This window comes from Ascaphus truei, chromosome 8 (genome assembly GCF_040206685.1).
Source record: "Ascaphus truei isolate aAscTru1 chromosome 8, aAscTru1.hap1, whole genome shotgun sequence".
Lineage (NCBI taxonomy): Eukaryota > Metazoa > Chordata > Amphibia > Anura > Ascaphidae > Ascaphus > Ascaphus truei.
The window spans coordinates 31527652-31544106 of record NC_134490.1 but is presented as its reverse complement, the minus strand read 5'-3'; the positions used below and the strand labels follow the sequence as shown (position 1 = coordinate 31544106).

At 45.5% G+C, this 16455-nt stretch overlaps 1 protein-coding gene across 1 annotated transcript; it reads left to right on the top strand.

Annotated features, from left to right (window-relative positions):
* Positions 1-55: 55 nt before the first annotated feature.
* On the top strand, positions 56-16320 carry DDX49 (DEAD-box helicase 49). The gene is made up of 13 exons (XM_075611173.1): positions 56-214; positions 692-815; positions 2096-2181; positions 4831-4952; positions 6197-6384; positions 8266-8406; positions 8676-8751; positions 9132-9208; positions 9868-9965; positions 10311-10385; positions 10956-11044; positions 11180-11251; positions 15481-16320. Exons 1-13 carry the CDS (start codon positions 100-102, stop codon positions 15658-15660), a joined length of 1443 nt encoding a protein of 480 aa, XP_075467288.1. The 5' UTR covers positions 56-99; the 3' UTR covers positions 15661-16320.
* The last annotated feature ends 135 nt before the right edge of the window (positions 16321-16455 follow it).

The window sequence follows — 16455 nt, the reverse complement described above, 5'->3', positions numbered from 1 at the left end:
ACGAAAAGGCTATCTGATGTGAATGGCCAATAGGAGCGCTCGCTGCTGATGACGTGAGATGATCACGCCGGAAGCGCAGTGCAGCCCACATGTACAGAGATGGAGGGGTTTTTGGAGCTCGGTCTCTCTTCCTGGCTGATGGAGCAGTGCAGGCAGATGGGCATCAGCAAACCTACTCCGGTGCAGGAGAGCTGCATCCCGGCCATCCTGCAGGGTGAGGCTCTGAGCAGGGATTAGGATGTCAGCTCTGCAGGGGGAGTCGGGTAGATTGACAGCCCTGCATGGGGAGTGGGACATGATAGCTCTCTGGGGGGAGTGGGGACGATTGGCAGCTCTGCGGCGGTTGTGGGGTCGATTGACAGCTCTGCGGCGGTTGTGGGGTCGATTGACAGCTCTGCGGCGGTTGTGGGGTCGATTGGCAGCTCTGCGGCGGTTGTGGGGTCGATTGGCAGCTCTGCGGCGGTTGTGGGGTCGATTGGCAGCTCTGCGGCGGTTGTGGGGTCGATTGGCAGCTCTGCGGCGGTTGTGGGGTCGATTGGCAGCTCTGCGGCGGTTGTTGGGTCGTTTGGCAGCTCTGCGGCGGTTGTGGGGTCGATTGGCAGCTCTGTGGTTTTTAAGTGTGTATATACATATGAAAAAAAATCTGTACGCTACACATTTTAATAACAGACTGGTTTTATTACTCTATAAGGTCGGGATTGTATGGGCTGCGCTAAAACGGGTAGCGGCAAGACAGCGGCGTTCGTGCTGCCGATTCTTCAGAAACTTTCCGAGGACCCGTTTGGAATTTTCTGCCTGGTGCTCTCGCCGACTCGGTGAGTCCTGACTAAAGCTTTATAGCTGGAGCAACCCCAGATTTTCAACTGTCGGAGAGCGCCAAAGTTGCAGGATAATTCCGCCAGACAATGCAGGGGGATAGCGAGGTGCAGGGAAAATGTCATGCAGAAGGATAGACCTTTGATACATTCAATAAGGTTCTTTATTTTGTCAAGACGGGTGTATATTTGGGCAGGGACCAAAACACCCATCTTGGCAAAATAAAGAACCTTATTGAGCAAAGTGATGGGAATGAATCCCCCTGAATGGTACTTCCAATACAACAGGGTGTGGAATAAAAGATAAAAGTTCAGAACCTTAAGCTGTATAAAGATAATGGGGACTATAATCCATCCATAATGCCCGGTCACGTGTGTGTGTATATAGCATCCAGCTCAACTGATGTTAAACACGAAAACAAGCTGACATGGAAGAGACCAAAGACCAAGCAACCTAAGGCTAAGTCCCGTAGCCACAGAAATCACCCTTCAAAGGTGCCCAGATCTCCTCCCGTCGGTCCGTGCTGCGGGAGCATAGACATGTGAACACACTGGCTGTCAGAGGAAAAGTCCCGTTGCAGTCGGAATAAGTAAAAATACTCACGATTGTAGAATCTGTCTGTGTTCTGGCAATTGCGTGCTTCAGTCCAGGAATATAAATAGCAAAAATAGGATAGAAGGCTGAGCACAGCAACAAAAATAGGGCTGGAGGCAGGTAAAAATAAAAAGTTATTTATTGTGCATAATAGTAAAAATTTAGCGAAAAAAGGGTCCTCGGAGGCATTTCTCGCCTGGTAGGCGCTTTATCAAAGAGTGAACAAATCAAAGATCCATCCTTCTGCATTACATTTTCCCTGCACCTCGCTATCTCCCTGCTATGGCGTGCTGAAAGATATCTCTCTATCCCCACCCTCCTTGTTTGTGACAGTCAACTCCACGTAATCTATTAAACATGTTAATGTCCTTGGTTCACTTTCATCCTAGCAAGGTCTGCCCCTTTCATATACAGATGTAGACATATTATTCCCCTAAATAACACATCATATCCTGTTATATCACAGCGTTTCCATGGGATTCAATGGCTGAGTGGTGCAACCTATCACAATATATCCCAACATATAGCAGAAGAAACAATGACGCCTGCTACATCATTTTATGTGTGTATCTTATCTCACCACCATTAAATATTATTTGCTGGTATGAGGGGTTTACAAGTGATCATAAAACCACTTTATCCCAGCTATTATTTCCCTGGGATCTAAAGTCCATTTGTTTTCCAGGGAGCTGGCGTATCAGATTGCGGAGCAGTTCCGGGTACTGGGAAGACCGCTGGGATTGAAGGATTGTATTGTAGTCGGAGGAATGGGTATGTATGCTCCATGACATCTGTTACTATAGTCATCATTCACGTGTCATTAACTGTACCTAGAAAGGTGTTTTTTTTTTTGTACTTAAATTTGTATTCAGTTTAGACAGGGAAGGATAATGCAACATTAGCTTGAGTACAGATTACAGAATGTATAAATCAAATACAGTGGTTCACTGAAACCTATACAAATAAAATGATTATAGCATGTATCTGAGATACTTCCTTTCTTACTGGTTAGTAAGGTCAAAAATTTGAGTTCTATCCACCCATCTGTATACATGACCAACTTTCTCCTAAACAAAGGAAATCAACCTGGTGTAGTGGTGGGTCTAGATCCTAAGATATTAAGAGGGAAAAAGAAATGGGTAGAAAGAAAAGAAGACGACGGGTGGGGGGAGGGGGGAGGGAGGGGGGGGCCATGGGTTCCCCCCAGTGTCGTGTCTCAAGCCCGGCCGGGCCTCATAGTTATCCATGGGTCCCAGGTCCTGTAGAAACTGTCAGTGGACTGATTTAAAAATGCCGTAATTTTTTCCATTTCCATAACCTCGCTAATTCTTTCAACTGCACGTTTGGGGGAAGGGGCCAATTTTTTCCAGGAGGCCGCAATAGCGCATATGGCTGCCGTGAGAATAAAAGATATTAGTCTTCTCATCGGAGGGTCTATATGTGCCACCGGTTTAGCTAATAAAAAGACCAGAGGGTCTATAGGGATCTGGAGTTCTGTGATCTCCTCAATGATAGATTGAATCGTTTTCCAATAATTCTGGATAATCGGACATGTCCACCATATTTGGGCCATGTCTCCCTTTTGTCCACATCCCCTCCAACAGAGGTCAGACACCAGAGGGAATATCCGTTTAAGGCGCGCTGGGGTGAGGTACCAATAATACATGATTTTATAAATGTTTTCTTTGATTGTAGTGCATATGGACGTTTTCGAAGCAAACTCCCATATGTCCTCCCAATCCTCTTCCTCAATTTCAATATTGAGGTCATTGGCCCATCTCAACATATAATCATGATCAGCGGAGTCCGCTTTTGACTCTAGACTCCTGTAGATCTTTGCTACTAGGCCTTTTTGGTAGACGCCTTTTCTACATAACACCTTGACCTCTGACATAGAGGGGAACTCCAACCTTGGGGATAGTTTTTGAATAAAATGCCTAATTTGGAGGTACTTAAATTTAGATCTGGTATCTCATACTTATCTCGAAGCTCCGGAAAGCTCAACAGTTTACCGTTGTTTAACAGGTCAGCAATTACCCTGATACCCCTTGTTTTCAATTGGTTGAATTGATTAGGATCGCAAAATGGGGGAAACTCCAGATTGTCAAACAGCGGAGTAAGCTGTGAGACGGGGGATAGCAAGCCGAATTTATTTTTGGTTTATGTCCAAATCGCCCACGTATGTCTCATCGCTTCGAGTTCTATTTTCTTTGACTGTGTATCTCTTCTCTCACCAGCCCACAAACCTGTTGGTAGAGAAGGCGTTTTCGCATGGTACATTTCAATAGACAACCAACAAGTCTGGGTCGGGTCGGTGTTCCAAACCACCACTTGCCTTAACTGGGCTGCTTGGTAGTACTTGAGAACATCCGGGACGCCCATCTCCCCCCCACCTCTCCTCGAGGTCATCATAACCGTTCTGGCCACCCTGGGTCTTTTGCCTTGCCATATAAAGTGGAAAATTTTGCTTTGCAAGTTTTTCAATTCAGGCCCTGGAATGCGGACCGGGAGGGTCTGGAAGTAGTATAGGAGCCTCGGGAGGACATTCATTTTTACTGATATCATTCTGCCAATCGAGGATATCTGGTGTCCTTCCCATTTAACCAGGTCCTTTTTAATATTTTCAAATAGAGGGGGATAGTTTTTCTGATATAGGGAGTGGTAGCAACTGGTCATGTTAATTCCCAGATACTTGACATGTGTGGGACTCCACTTATAAGTAACATTTAGTTTGAATAATTTAAGTTCTTGGTCTCCCAGGGTCAGATTTAATGCTTCGGATTTATCGGAATTGATTTTATACCCTGAGATTACTCCAAAATCAGACAGTGCCTGTTGGAGATTGGGTAGTGAGGTTTGAGGGTTCGCCAGGGTTAATATTATGTCGTCAGCGAATAGTGAGATTTTGTAATTTGACTTCCCTATTGTTATACCCTGTATATTCACATTTGACCTAATGGTGACTGCCAGTGGCTCGATAGTGAGAGCAAAGAGGAGAGGGGACAACGGGCATCCCTGTCTCGTACCATTTCTAGGTGTGTTTTGTTTTTAAAGCTCTGTACTGTATCGGAATAAAATAATTGGTGTGTAGAATATGCTGTCCGGGCTCTGAAATGGTGGCAGCTCCCGTTGTGTGAATTAATTCAGTGGTAGGAAGGCAGTGCGGGCACTCATGAATTACAAGAAAATGTTTCTTTACTGAATATACATATTCCACCTATGCGTTTCGGGACCGAAATGGATATTCAATAAAGAAACCTTTTCTTCTAATTCATGAGTGGCCGCTGCCTCCCAACCACTGAATGAATTATCTGCACCTCCGCCTGTCTTGTCCTTGCTGTCTATCTAGCGTTGGTATTACCGCTGTGTATGATGCAGAGGTCGTGGATCTCCCTGTAACAATTTCCCCTCTCTCCCTAGATATGATCGCACAAGCCCTGGAGCTGTCCAGGAAGCCACACATTGTGATAGCCACCCCAGGCCGTCTGGCTGATCACATCCGCAGCTCCAACACCTTCAGCATGAAGAAGATCCGATTCTTGGTAGGTGGCGGCAGGGGGCCCTCTTGCAGGGTGTGTGGGTAATGGAAGTGCAGAGCGGGGTTATACGTACTCTGAGACCTTCATATGACCTATGGTTTTCTAAACCAGGGGTGCTCAGCGCCAGTCATCAAGCCGTCCCAACAGGTCAAGTTTTCAGGATATCCCAGCTTCAATCGAATGATTGAGCCACCTGTGCTGAAGCAAGGATATCCTGAAAACCTGGCCTGTTGGGGGGGGGTGGCTTGAGGACTGAAGTTGAGGCCCCCTACTCTAAACAGCAGACATTCAGCTGGATGTAAATGTGCGTCCATGTCCAGTACTGCTCTACATTGTGGCAAGTTCATTTTGAAAAGGGGAGAAGGTCTTGAATGGTCAGGTCCGAGCATAGTGGATATAGGGAAATGGCAGAAATTATGTCTTCAACAAGCGACAGAGAAGCCCAATGCTACATCCAATATGACAAAAATACACAGTAAAATACTTGTATATTCTCTTGAAAAAGGGTCATTTAGTTTAACCCTTTGGCCAAAGCATTGTAAGCCTGCGAGCCACGACAGGGCAGACCCAGTTTGCAAGTCCTAACACTACCAGATAAATGAGCTTGTCATTTTGGATGTAGCATTGGGCTTCTATATTGCTTGTTGTATACATTTGCCACGCTCAATAGCTCTCCTTTTTGACACTTCTATACATATATATTTTGTTTGGACTCGGGGGTTCCTAAAATGAGCTTGCTGGGGTTCTGTGTGTTGTTAGAAATGATGTCTTCACTGTAATAGTAGTGGTTACCTTGCACATGCACTCATCCTTGATACGTTGAAGTAATAGTTCCCAATCTTTTTACACTGTGCCTCCCCGAAAAGCAATCTGACTTTGGGACGACCTCCTCCCCACCCCCACCAAAAAACAAAACACTGGAAAGAAGAATCATTTTTTTTATTTTTAATGTTTACTTTGTGGAATGTAGTAATTGGATATTGATGCTGCGAGGCTTGTGCCAGTCTGGCTGCCAGAGGGGACAGCATCACATATAAAAAAAAAAAGTAGCAGTACTGTGAAGCGGTCAGTAAAATAAATAGTAGCAGTGCTGTGTGCCTGTCACTAAAAAAAGTAGGGGTACTCTGGATCCCCCTGACACTGCGACCTCTGGCTTCTCAACGCTGGGACTGGACTGTGTGGATTTAATAGAGGGGAGGGTCAGGCTGGTTCTGGTTTTGAACCAGTGTCTGTTTTTATCACCCCAGGTTCTGGATGAGGCTGACCGACTTCTCGAACAGGGCTGCACGGACTTCACCAAGGACCTGGAGGTGATCCTGGGGGCAGTGCCGGCTCAGCGGCAGACGCTCTTGTTTAGCGCCACCCTGACGGACACCCTGCACGAACTGAAGGGCATCGCTATGAATAAACCTTATTTTTGGGAGTCCACCTCGGAGTAAGGAACAGACAAAATATTTACCGGGTATTTATATTGTATGTACTCCTCCCAATCCGGGAGGCGGGCCACATCCATGTACAAATAGAATTATTGCCATTCTTCTACTGTTAGTGCAGGATACAAATACTCCCAGGTAAATGCAAAAACAAAAGGGGGGGGGGGAATTATTGCAACGCAGCAAAAATGCAGGATTGAAAAGCAGAAAAACGTATTATCTCCCACTCACATGGTATGTGGGTAAAGAAGGCGATGTAGAGGTTAAACCTGTTTCAGTGGTGACAGGAACCTCTAATGCAGGTTTAGAAATGGGGGTCAGAGTTCCAGCGTGATATTAGACCTCAGATCCTCCGCTCATTAAAATGAGAGCTAAAAACAGAAAAAGACAACGCACTCACAAGGGCGATTATGTCTGAAGCATTGAGCCCACCCCAGGTCCAGGAACCGACGCGGACGGCGCACACCAGCCTCACTCCGATCCAGATGGATGACGTCCCGTCCGGCAGCGTCGCAGTCGCCAGGGAACGGAAGAATCGGGTGGAAGATCCTGCAGCGTCTGATCGCCCGGTCCTGCTCCTCTGCCCTATGCGCTTCCTTCCGTAGGAACGTCCTCTGGGTCGAAGTGAGGCTGGTGTGTGCCGCCCGTGTCGGTTCCTGGACCCAGGGTGGTCTCGATGCTTCAGACATGGCCCCTTTGTGAGTGCATTGTCTTCTTCTTTCTATCTGTTTTTAGTAAATTGTTTATCTGTTCTGTGGTCTGTTTTTTTCCTTCTCATCTTCACGAGCGGAGCATCTGAGGTCTAATATTCCCTATTTCTGAACCTGCATTAGGTTCCTGTCGCCACTGAAATAGGTTTAACCTCTACACTGTGAGCAAAAGAAACATAGGGGAGCACAGGATGAATAGACAGGATCTTCAAATATCAAAGCACAATATACAGATGTTCAGCAATGTAAAGCAATATTTGGTGATTGATTTGCCAGAGCATTAATCAGACCACCACGCGTTTTTCTGCTTTTCAATCTGGCATTCTTGCTGCATTGCACAATTTTCCCCCTTTCTTCCTTGCGCATACCTGGGAGTATTCGCGCTCCGTGTCCTGCACCATACAATTCTAAGACCATTGGGAAACCTCTTTTTTCATCGGAGCTGCACCACGCCCTATGATTTTCTTATTGTGACGTATATTATTGTCATTAATCTTTCTTTTCACTTGTTGCTGGGTTGATTGTATATTACTTTTTTTTTTTTTTAATTCTAAAGTGAAATTTGCGCTTTTGTTTTGCACTTTTGTTCACCATTCTTCTACTGATCACTCCCTCCCAGCAAATACCTGACCAATATTTATCATTATATCATAATATATTCGTTTTATAGAAGTCAAAATAACCTTTACAGCAATAATATTACCGGTTGTTTTGCAGTTATTAATGGTGATACAGAACATCAAGTTGAAAGGCTTTTTAAATAGAACTACAATTTAGATATACAAGTTATTGCATATGAGAAATTGTTGTGTGTGTGTGTGTGTGTGTGTGTGTGTGTGTGTGTGTGTGTGTGTGTACACCTCATGCATTTACCATGACCCCTTGCAGACGCCCTTGCCATAACACCCTCCTCTCCCTGTAAGTTCTCCCTACTTAGCACTTGGATTGTAAGCTCTTCGGGGCAGGAACTTTTTCCTATACTTTTATGTAATGCAAGCGCTTATTCCTATTATGTCACGTTACTCCTGTAAAGCGTTATGTGCACGTACACACACGCACGCGCGCGCAGAAAGGCCTTGCCTTCTTAAGACTTGTATAAAATGATTTTTTTATTTGGAGGGGATCAACGTTTCTGATCACTGCACGTCTCCACCTCCCCCCTCCTCCCTGCAGGGTGCGGACGGTGGAGGAACTGGACCAGAAATACATCCTGGTGCCTGAGAAGGTGAAGGACGCCTACCTGGTGCACCTGATCCAGAAGTTCCAGGATGAGCATGAGGACTGGTGCATCATGATCTTCACCAACACTTGCAAGTGAGTGCTGCTGACGTGTGTGTGTGTGTGATGAAGGTGCACTCGAGTGTGTACATGAGCAGCGCACTCAGGTTCGGAGGACACAGAGCAGGGGGTGGCTATGGGTGTGGTAGAGGCTTTGGGATGTGTGAGGCTGTGGCAGGCAGGGCGGGGTGCTATTGTTGGGTGAGTGTAGATTTCCCCCTCCCAGTGAGGACCTGGGGGTGCATTCAGGGTGGGTCCCTCTTCCTGCTCTGGCTGGTATATGACATGAGTCTATTTACCTGCAGGAACTGCCAGATACTGAACATGATGCTGCGAGAGTTTAACTTCCCCTGCGTGGCTCTGCACTCGATGATGAAGCAGGTAAGGGCTCTGTCGATTGCTCCCTGGTTCCCAGCATGGATTCCCAGCTTTACCCTGATATACATTGGTGTTTGTGATATGGGCTTGTTATACCATGCAGGTGCCAGGTGTTGAATCTGGACACTACTCCCTGTAGCAATGTCTGTCCTTTTTTGAGGTGTCCAGTCCTAAAGGTTCCTAGATCTTGCATGCCTGTGCCCTTAACTGTCCAGTCCTAGAGGTTCTAGGAACACCATTGCAGCTGTCCAGCGCTATAGGTGCAGGGCTCTGTATCCCTACATTTGTGTCTCCCAATCTCCACAAGGTGTTGATTCCTCTCCCATCCTTTAGGTCCCTCCTGCACTGCACATTTAACAAGCCCTTTATTTTTCCCCCATCAGAAGCAGAGATTCGCTGCTCTCTCCAAGTTCAAATCCAGCGCCTTCAAGATTCTCATTGCGACCGATGTTGCTGCCAGGTGAAACCAGTGACCCTTAGGCGTGCGGGGGGGGGGGGTGGGGCTGCGCTGCTGGCACATAGCAGTTAGATCGAATAGACCCCTCAGTTCTAATATCTCTGTGCACAACATTTATCCATGTGTGATGGTCAGTGTGCAGTGGGAGGGACAGACTCTGGGTCATAGGTCCCTTTTGTCTGTCACCCTGGGGTGGGAAGGACAGGATCCATGAGCTGTTGGTCTTTGTCTTCGTGAAGTGTGGAGGAAAAGACGTGATGGCCCTTCTGTTTTTGTCACTGGTGGGAGGGACGGGTCCCATGAGTCTCACTGTTATCTTGTGGTGGAAGGGACACTTAAGTCATAACCTGTTGCGCCTTCACAGTAGGATGGACAGCTCAGATGTAGGTCCTGTCACTTTCACACTGCAGTAAAAGGGACAGGCTCAATAGGACCAATGATGCATTCTGTGTCACTCCGCTCAAAGTAGGCATCCTATCCATGTCTGTGTCACCATCATCCTTCAGTGGGATGCATGGACCCAGCAGGTAACACACAGCTGTCACTCTGCAGTTGGCATTTTAGCCACAAGTCCCTTCTGTTCCTCCAGTGACACACACTGGGCTGTGACTCCCTTCTCTCTCTCTCTCTCTCTCTCTCTCTCTCTCTCTCTCTCTCTGCAGGGGCCTGGATATTCCAGCCGTTCAGGTGGTAATAAACCACAACACTCCGGGTCTACCTAAGATCTACATTCACCGCGTGGGGCGCACAGCCCGGGCAGGTAACACCTCATCGCTCAGTCCTGCCACTTCCCTTTTTAATGGTGCTGCTCAACACATTGGGGTTGCAGTAAAGTGCTCAGCCATGTAACGCCTTCTCTGCGGGAAGCACAATAGCAGTGATGTTTTAACCCTTTCACTGCCAAGGGCCTGCCATGCGTTGTCTGCCCCTCTGGCAGCGAAAAGGGTTAAATCCCATTATTTGTCAGTCTTTCAGGCAGCAAAACTTGAGATCCCATTGAAAGCATCAAGGTGTTATCCTTGGATTAAATCCAGTGCAGTTTTTTTTTAGTTTGCAGGCGGGGGACTTTGATAACCAGACCCCTTAAGTGTCTCCTCCTCTTTAGGGCGTAGCGGGATGGCGATAACACTGGTGACACAGTATGATATTCACCTGGTGCAAGCGGTGGAGGAACAGATCAGTAAGTTACTTGTCCTGTAATACCAGTCCACTGTCCTCACTCGCACAGTGCCGAGTACATTACCGGAACTGTGAGAAGTCCTTAAAGTACGCTCATTACTGGCCATTTCTGACTGTTAATAGATGAGGGTTCAAAAAGTGATAGTTATCTACTATGTAACTGACTTAAACTCTGCCTACTATATATCCACCCCTATCCCTCTCTCCCCCTCTCTCCCTATCCCTCTCTCCCCCTCTCTCCCTATCCCTCTCTCCCCCTCTCTCTCTATCCATCTCTCTCCCTTGTTCTCTCCCTGAGAAGTAAATGGAACTGGTGAAGGTGGTTTCAGAGCCTCTGGCTATTCCTTGCCCCCTATTCATCTTGCTCTTACTGTCCATCCATCTCTGCTCTTTTTGTCCCGGGATTTCCTTGCCTTATATTCACACTGATCTTTAATGCTCTTATGCTTAATTGCATATGTGACTTTTCTGTCCCCACTACAAACCTGTGTGTACATGTTTAGGTGCTATATAAATAATATGGCTACATAATGGCCCTGCTCTGTACTAAAGCAGCCTCCTGTTCTCACAGACATGAAGCTGCAGGAGTTTGCAGTGAAGGAGAGCGAGGTGCTGAGAATCCTTACCCAGGTGAACGTCACCCGGCGGGAGTGTGAAATCGTGAGTACGGCGTTCTCACCTTGCTACGCAGCTGCTGGCAAAGAGCGATTCAAAGTGTGCTGTGCAGTGCCCCCGCCCGTGGTATGTTCTCTCCAGCACGAAGGTAGCGCTACAATAACGCTCTTATCTCTCTAGAAACTGGAATGCGCGGACTTCGACGAGAAAAAGGAGATCAACAAGAGGAAGCAGCTCATTCTGGAGGGGAAGGTGAGTGGCAGGGACGGGGTTAAATTAAAATCGCTCCACGTGTTCTATGGCCCTTTGCAAAATGTCATATACAACGTAGCGGGTTTGGGTTTTGCGCTTGCTTAGACTGTGTAAGCGTTTCTTTTTAATTGCAAGTAAATCACAGTAGTAAATTAGTCTCCTTAGTTGCACTATACACCTGTCTACACCTATAGTCGTATCATGGTAGGAAAAGCTATGTATGTTTGTGTTCCACAATAGTGCCCCTGAATGTGAATAGCAATGGTAAGCGTAGACTGGCTCGAAAAGAATTTAGGGAACAGAAAGCAGATATTGTTTTTCTGCAAGAGACGCACTTCGACACCCAGGAACCCCCAAACACCTTTGGCGGGACATACCCTGTAGCATTTTATTCGTCTTTTACTAGCAAGAAAAGGGGGGTTGTGATTTTGATAAAACAGGATATCCCGTTCCAGACATTGGAGGTTGAGACCAAGGAGGGAAGTCGCTTGTGGTCCATCGTCTCCTCTCAGGCCTACATATTACATTAGTGAATATATATGCGCTTAGCGAGGGACAAATTGATTTTTTTAAGGGAAATATTGGCGTCTATGGGAGATTACCGAGAACAGTTGCTTATCTTGGGAGGCGATTTTAATAAGGTACCGGACCCGGATGTGGATAAGTCCACAAATCCAGGGCAGTTACACGCTGCAATGACATATAGTCTAGCAAAGAAATGTAGATTGCTAATCAAAGAATTTGGCCTGTTAAATGCCTGGCGTTGCTCACATAAAGAGTAATCTCTATTTGCCCCCACACGACTCCTACTCCAGAAGTGATATGTTTGTAACCCCAAACATTCTGGAAGTATTGGTTCACTCGGATAAAGGGCCCATCACGTGGTCGGACCACGCTGCGGTGGCAATCATGTTTGACCCACCATTCACTAAGACTCATTCATTTAATTGGAGGATGAACGATTCATTACTAAATTACCTGGAGATTAGTGCACAAATTGGAGACTCGCTTAAATTGTTCTTGGACCAATAATGGGTCTGTGGAACCAGCAGCAACTGTATGGGAGGCACACACGGCCACGATTCGGGGACAGCTCATTTCAATAGCATCATACAGAAAGATTACAAATGGAAAAACAAAAATATTTAACGGAAAAAATAACGGTGGAAAGCTCACATAAAAAAAACCCGGCGAGGAAAATTGCGTCAGGCAAAGGAGGAACTCAAAATATTACAACTGGAGGAGGTAGAGAAGGCCTTTAAGTGGACTAGGCAGACGTATTATGACAAGGGAGATAAGGCAGATCACTTATTGGCAAACTTAGCGGGATCAGGGCCTTGGTTCCCGCTATAAGGATAAAAGGTGGAGGCATGACCTATATATAACCCCTTAAAGATTGCAGAGGAATTTGCTAACTTTTATACAGAACTTTATGATCTAGATAATTCAACCCCGAATGCCAAAATCCCGGGTTTGGCCCGGATTGAGAGATTGTAACCTCCCAAAATTGACGGAGGAAGATCATAATATTTTGAACGCAAAAATAACTCTGGTAGCGCTGGGGAGGGCGGCCAGCTCTTTGAAACCAGCACCGGGCCCAGATGGTTTTTCAAATTTGTATTGTAAAAATGTTCATAAGAATTTTAGGGCCTTGTCTGTTAAGACTTACTTAATGACTTTTTCAGCGGAAAACAAATCCTCCCCTCCCCCCCACAGATGACAAAGGCCAATATAGCGGTGATTCCTAAAGAGGGAAAGGACCCTTTATGTTGTGGTAGATACAGGCCAATCTCATTGCTTAATACGGATCTGAAAATTTATAGTCAAATGTTGGCCAATAGGTTGAATCCAATACTTCCTAGACTAATTCCCTACGATCAGGTGGGATTTGTGAGCGAGCGCAGGCATCAGACAACACAAGAAAAATTATTAATGTTATTGACCGGACACACAAGTCTAAACTGAAAGCTGTGTTGCTGAGCCTAGATGCGGAGAAGTCGTTTGATAGGAAAAGGTGGAACTTTTTGGATAAAACGCTAGAGGCATTTTGGATTTTCTGGGTCTTTTTTACAGGGGGTTTGTGCCCTGTCGCCGACTGCCACCCTAAAGATTCCAGGTGGGGAGGGGAATCTGATAATAAAGAATGGGACAAGGCAGGGGTGCCCCCTCTCTCCCCTCTGACAATCAAATCCCTCACGGCCACTATCAGAGCTTCCCCAAACGTACAAGGGATTAAAATAAAAGATGAGTGCTATTAAATATCGCTGTTTGCAGATTATATTCTTCTTACTATATTTAACCCATTGGCATCTCTTCCGAATCTGCAGTCCACCCTTCGGGGGTTTGGTGAACTGTCTGGGTACTAAATCAACGTGGGAAAATCGGAAGCTTTAACTTTGACGTTAACTGAAAAGGAGGTCGATGTTCTTAAACGGCACTTTAACTATAAATGGGACAAAAAAAACATTTGAAATATCTGGGGATTTCTTACCAGAGACTAATTTATTATATAAATATAATTACCCTGACCTTTTCTCAAAGATTAAAAAAAATCTACAAGCCTGTAATTCTCACTGTATTTCCTGGATAGGGCGTATAACTGCGGTCAACATGAACATTCTCCCTAGACTTCTGTATTATTTTCAGACATTACCGATATCTGTTCCACATTGAAATATAAAAGAAATTCAGAATTGAATTATGCAATTTATTTGGAAACACAAAAAAACGAGAATAGTCAGGTATATTATGTTGGGCGCTAAGGAAGGAGGTGGTGTGGCAGTCCCAAATATTCTAAAATATTATGTAGCCTCTCATATGAAACAAATGGTTTATTGGCACTCTCCGAGAGAGGTCTATGCCTGGGTGGATCTGGAGAGTTCACTTAAAAACCCGATTTGGTCTGTCGTCTTTATTATGGTCCGGGACTGGGAGACAGCCTGAGCTGGCAGTAATTGGATTTGCTCCGAAAATTTGGCAGATGGCAAAAAACAAATAAGGTTATGGTGACCCCCTTCTAGGCTTGTGACCCATTTTCGGCAATCCAGGGTTTACCCCAAGTTTTCAGGGTCAGGGCTTTGAAATTTGGAGACAGAGAGGAATTCTAGAGGTGGGAGACTTGTTAAAAAAAAAAAAAAAAAAAAAGGACAAGGTAATGTCGTTTGAAGAACTGATGAGAAAGTATGGTCTGCCCCAAATTGAGCTGTTCTGGTATATACAGGTCCGAAACTTTGTGTGTCAGGGCTTTTATGATGAGGAATTTTGTAGATATACACGATTTTGAAGATTTATGTGAAACAAAAAAAATATCATAGAGGTCTGATATCTTTGTACCAGGGTCTGACCTCAAAAAAGGATACCCCGGCCCATAAATATATGGACCATGGGCTCTGGATCTCCAGACTGAAATAACAAGGGAGGATTGGGAAGATATATGGGAGAATGCAGGTAAAACCTCTGTGTATGATAACAAAAGAGAATATATATTAACATTTTGCTACGTTGGTATTACACCCCCAATAGGTTAAAGCAGATGTTCCCGGGGGATGTTGGAGGGGATGTGGACAGATAGGTGATTTGGCACATATCTGGTGGCATTGCCCAGTAATGCAGACGTATTGCAGGTCAGTTCTGAAACTAATAAAAGATGTGACGGACGTCAAGATTCCGGTAGATCAGATTCTAATTATTCTGGCTAAACCTATGGAAGATGTGAATCGCCATACACTAAAATTGATTCTGCATACTCTAACAGCAGCTAGAAGCGCTGTGGCAGCGGCGTGGGAAAAGACACTGCCGCCCTCTAGAAGAGAGGTTAGTAGAAGGGTCAATGATGTTCAATTAATGGAGAAACGTAGCTCCTTTTTCTGAACCACAGCACTAGGAAGTATGATAGGGTCTGGGGACGCTGGATAGGTGTGCACTCCTGGAGAGAGAGTGGGTATGGGAGTGCGGAGTGTAAAAAATATGGTGTTTATCAATTGTTGTATGATATGTAATGAGACCGTTATTGTTTGTAAGAATTTACAACATGTTTGTTCCCCCTCCCCCCCCCCCCCCCACACCTTTTTCTTTTTGTATGCTTTGATACTACTGACACTCCTGTGATGAGATATATATATATATATATATATATATATATATATATATATATATATATATATATATATATATATATATATATATATATATATATATATATATATATATAATTATTTTTTCCTCTCCAGGACCCTGATCTGGAGGCGAAGAGGAAAGCGGAGCTGGAGAAGATCAAGAAGCAGAAGAAGAAATTCAAAGATCACATCCAGGAGACGATGCAGCAGAAGCGAGACGCTCAAGTGCGCAGGAAGCTGAAAAAGAAACATCTGCGGCAAAAGAAGCAGGTGGCCAAGAAGAGCCAGTTGTGACCGCCCACCAATACCACCCTGGGGTCGAGCCAGCTGAGAGTTCACCCCTCACCTCCCACCAATACCACACTGGGGGCAAGAGCTAGCAGTGACCGGCCCTCCGACTATGCTGGGCTCAGGGTTAGCCGTGAGAGACTGGCTATGGGTGAGCTGGATAAGGCATTGACTATATCAAACAGTGATTGATTGGCCAATACCCCATATGAGTGTCAAAGGTTAACCTCAGCCAATCCTGTTTGCTACACAACAAAGACTAGCAGAGCTGGCCCTGCTGCCTTGAAGGGCAGTGACTGGCTCCTTTTTTACAGGTGGCCAAAGCAGTTAGGTTGCTAATGGCTAGCACTGTCACAATCCTACTGTTTGGTGGGCAAATGCTGGCACCGATGCTACACAAGTTAAGGGAAGGCAGTGATACAACATCCTTCAGAACAGAAGCTAAAGTCATGGCCTTGAAGTCATGATGGCCAAAGGCTAGCAATGTACCACCATTATCTTCGGTAATTGTCGCCCCATTTGTTGGTGGCCAGCAATATAAACGTCACGCCTGCCTGTCTGCCTGCGGACAAAGCCAAGTCTACAGACGGAGGGCATCCAACCTCCTGCAGTGCATTAAGGCTGATGATATATTTATAAATACTTCAATAAAATCAATCAGTTCCATGTGTCCTTATGTATATGTGCAAAGCACGTAGCTCCATGATAACTGTAACATGGTAAAGCGCTGTGCATACTATTGGCGCTATATAAATGATACATAACTGCAGTTTAGGCATGTTCCATTCACACCACTCCAGT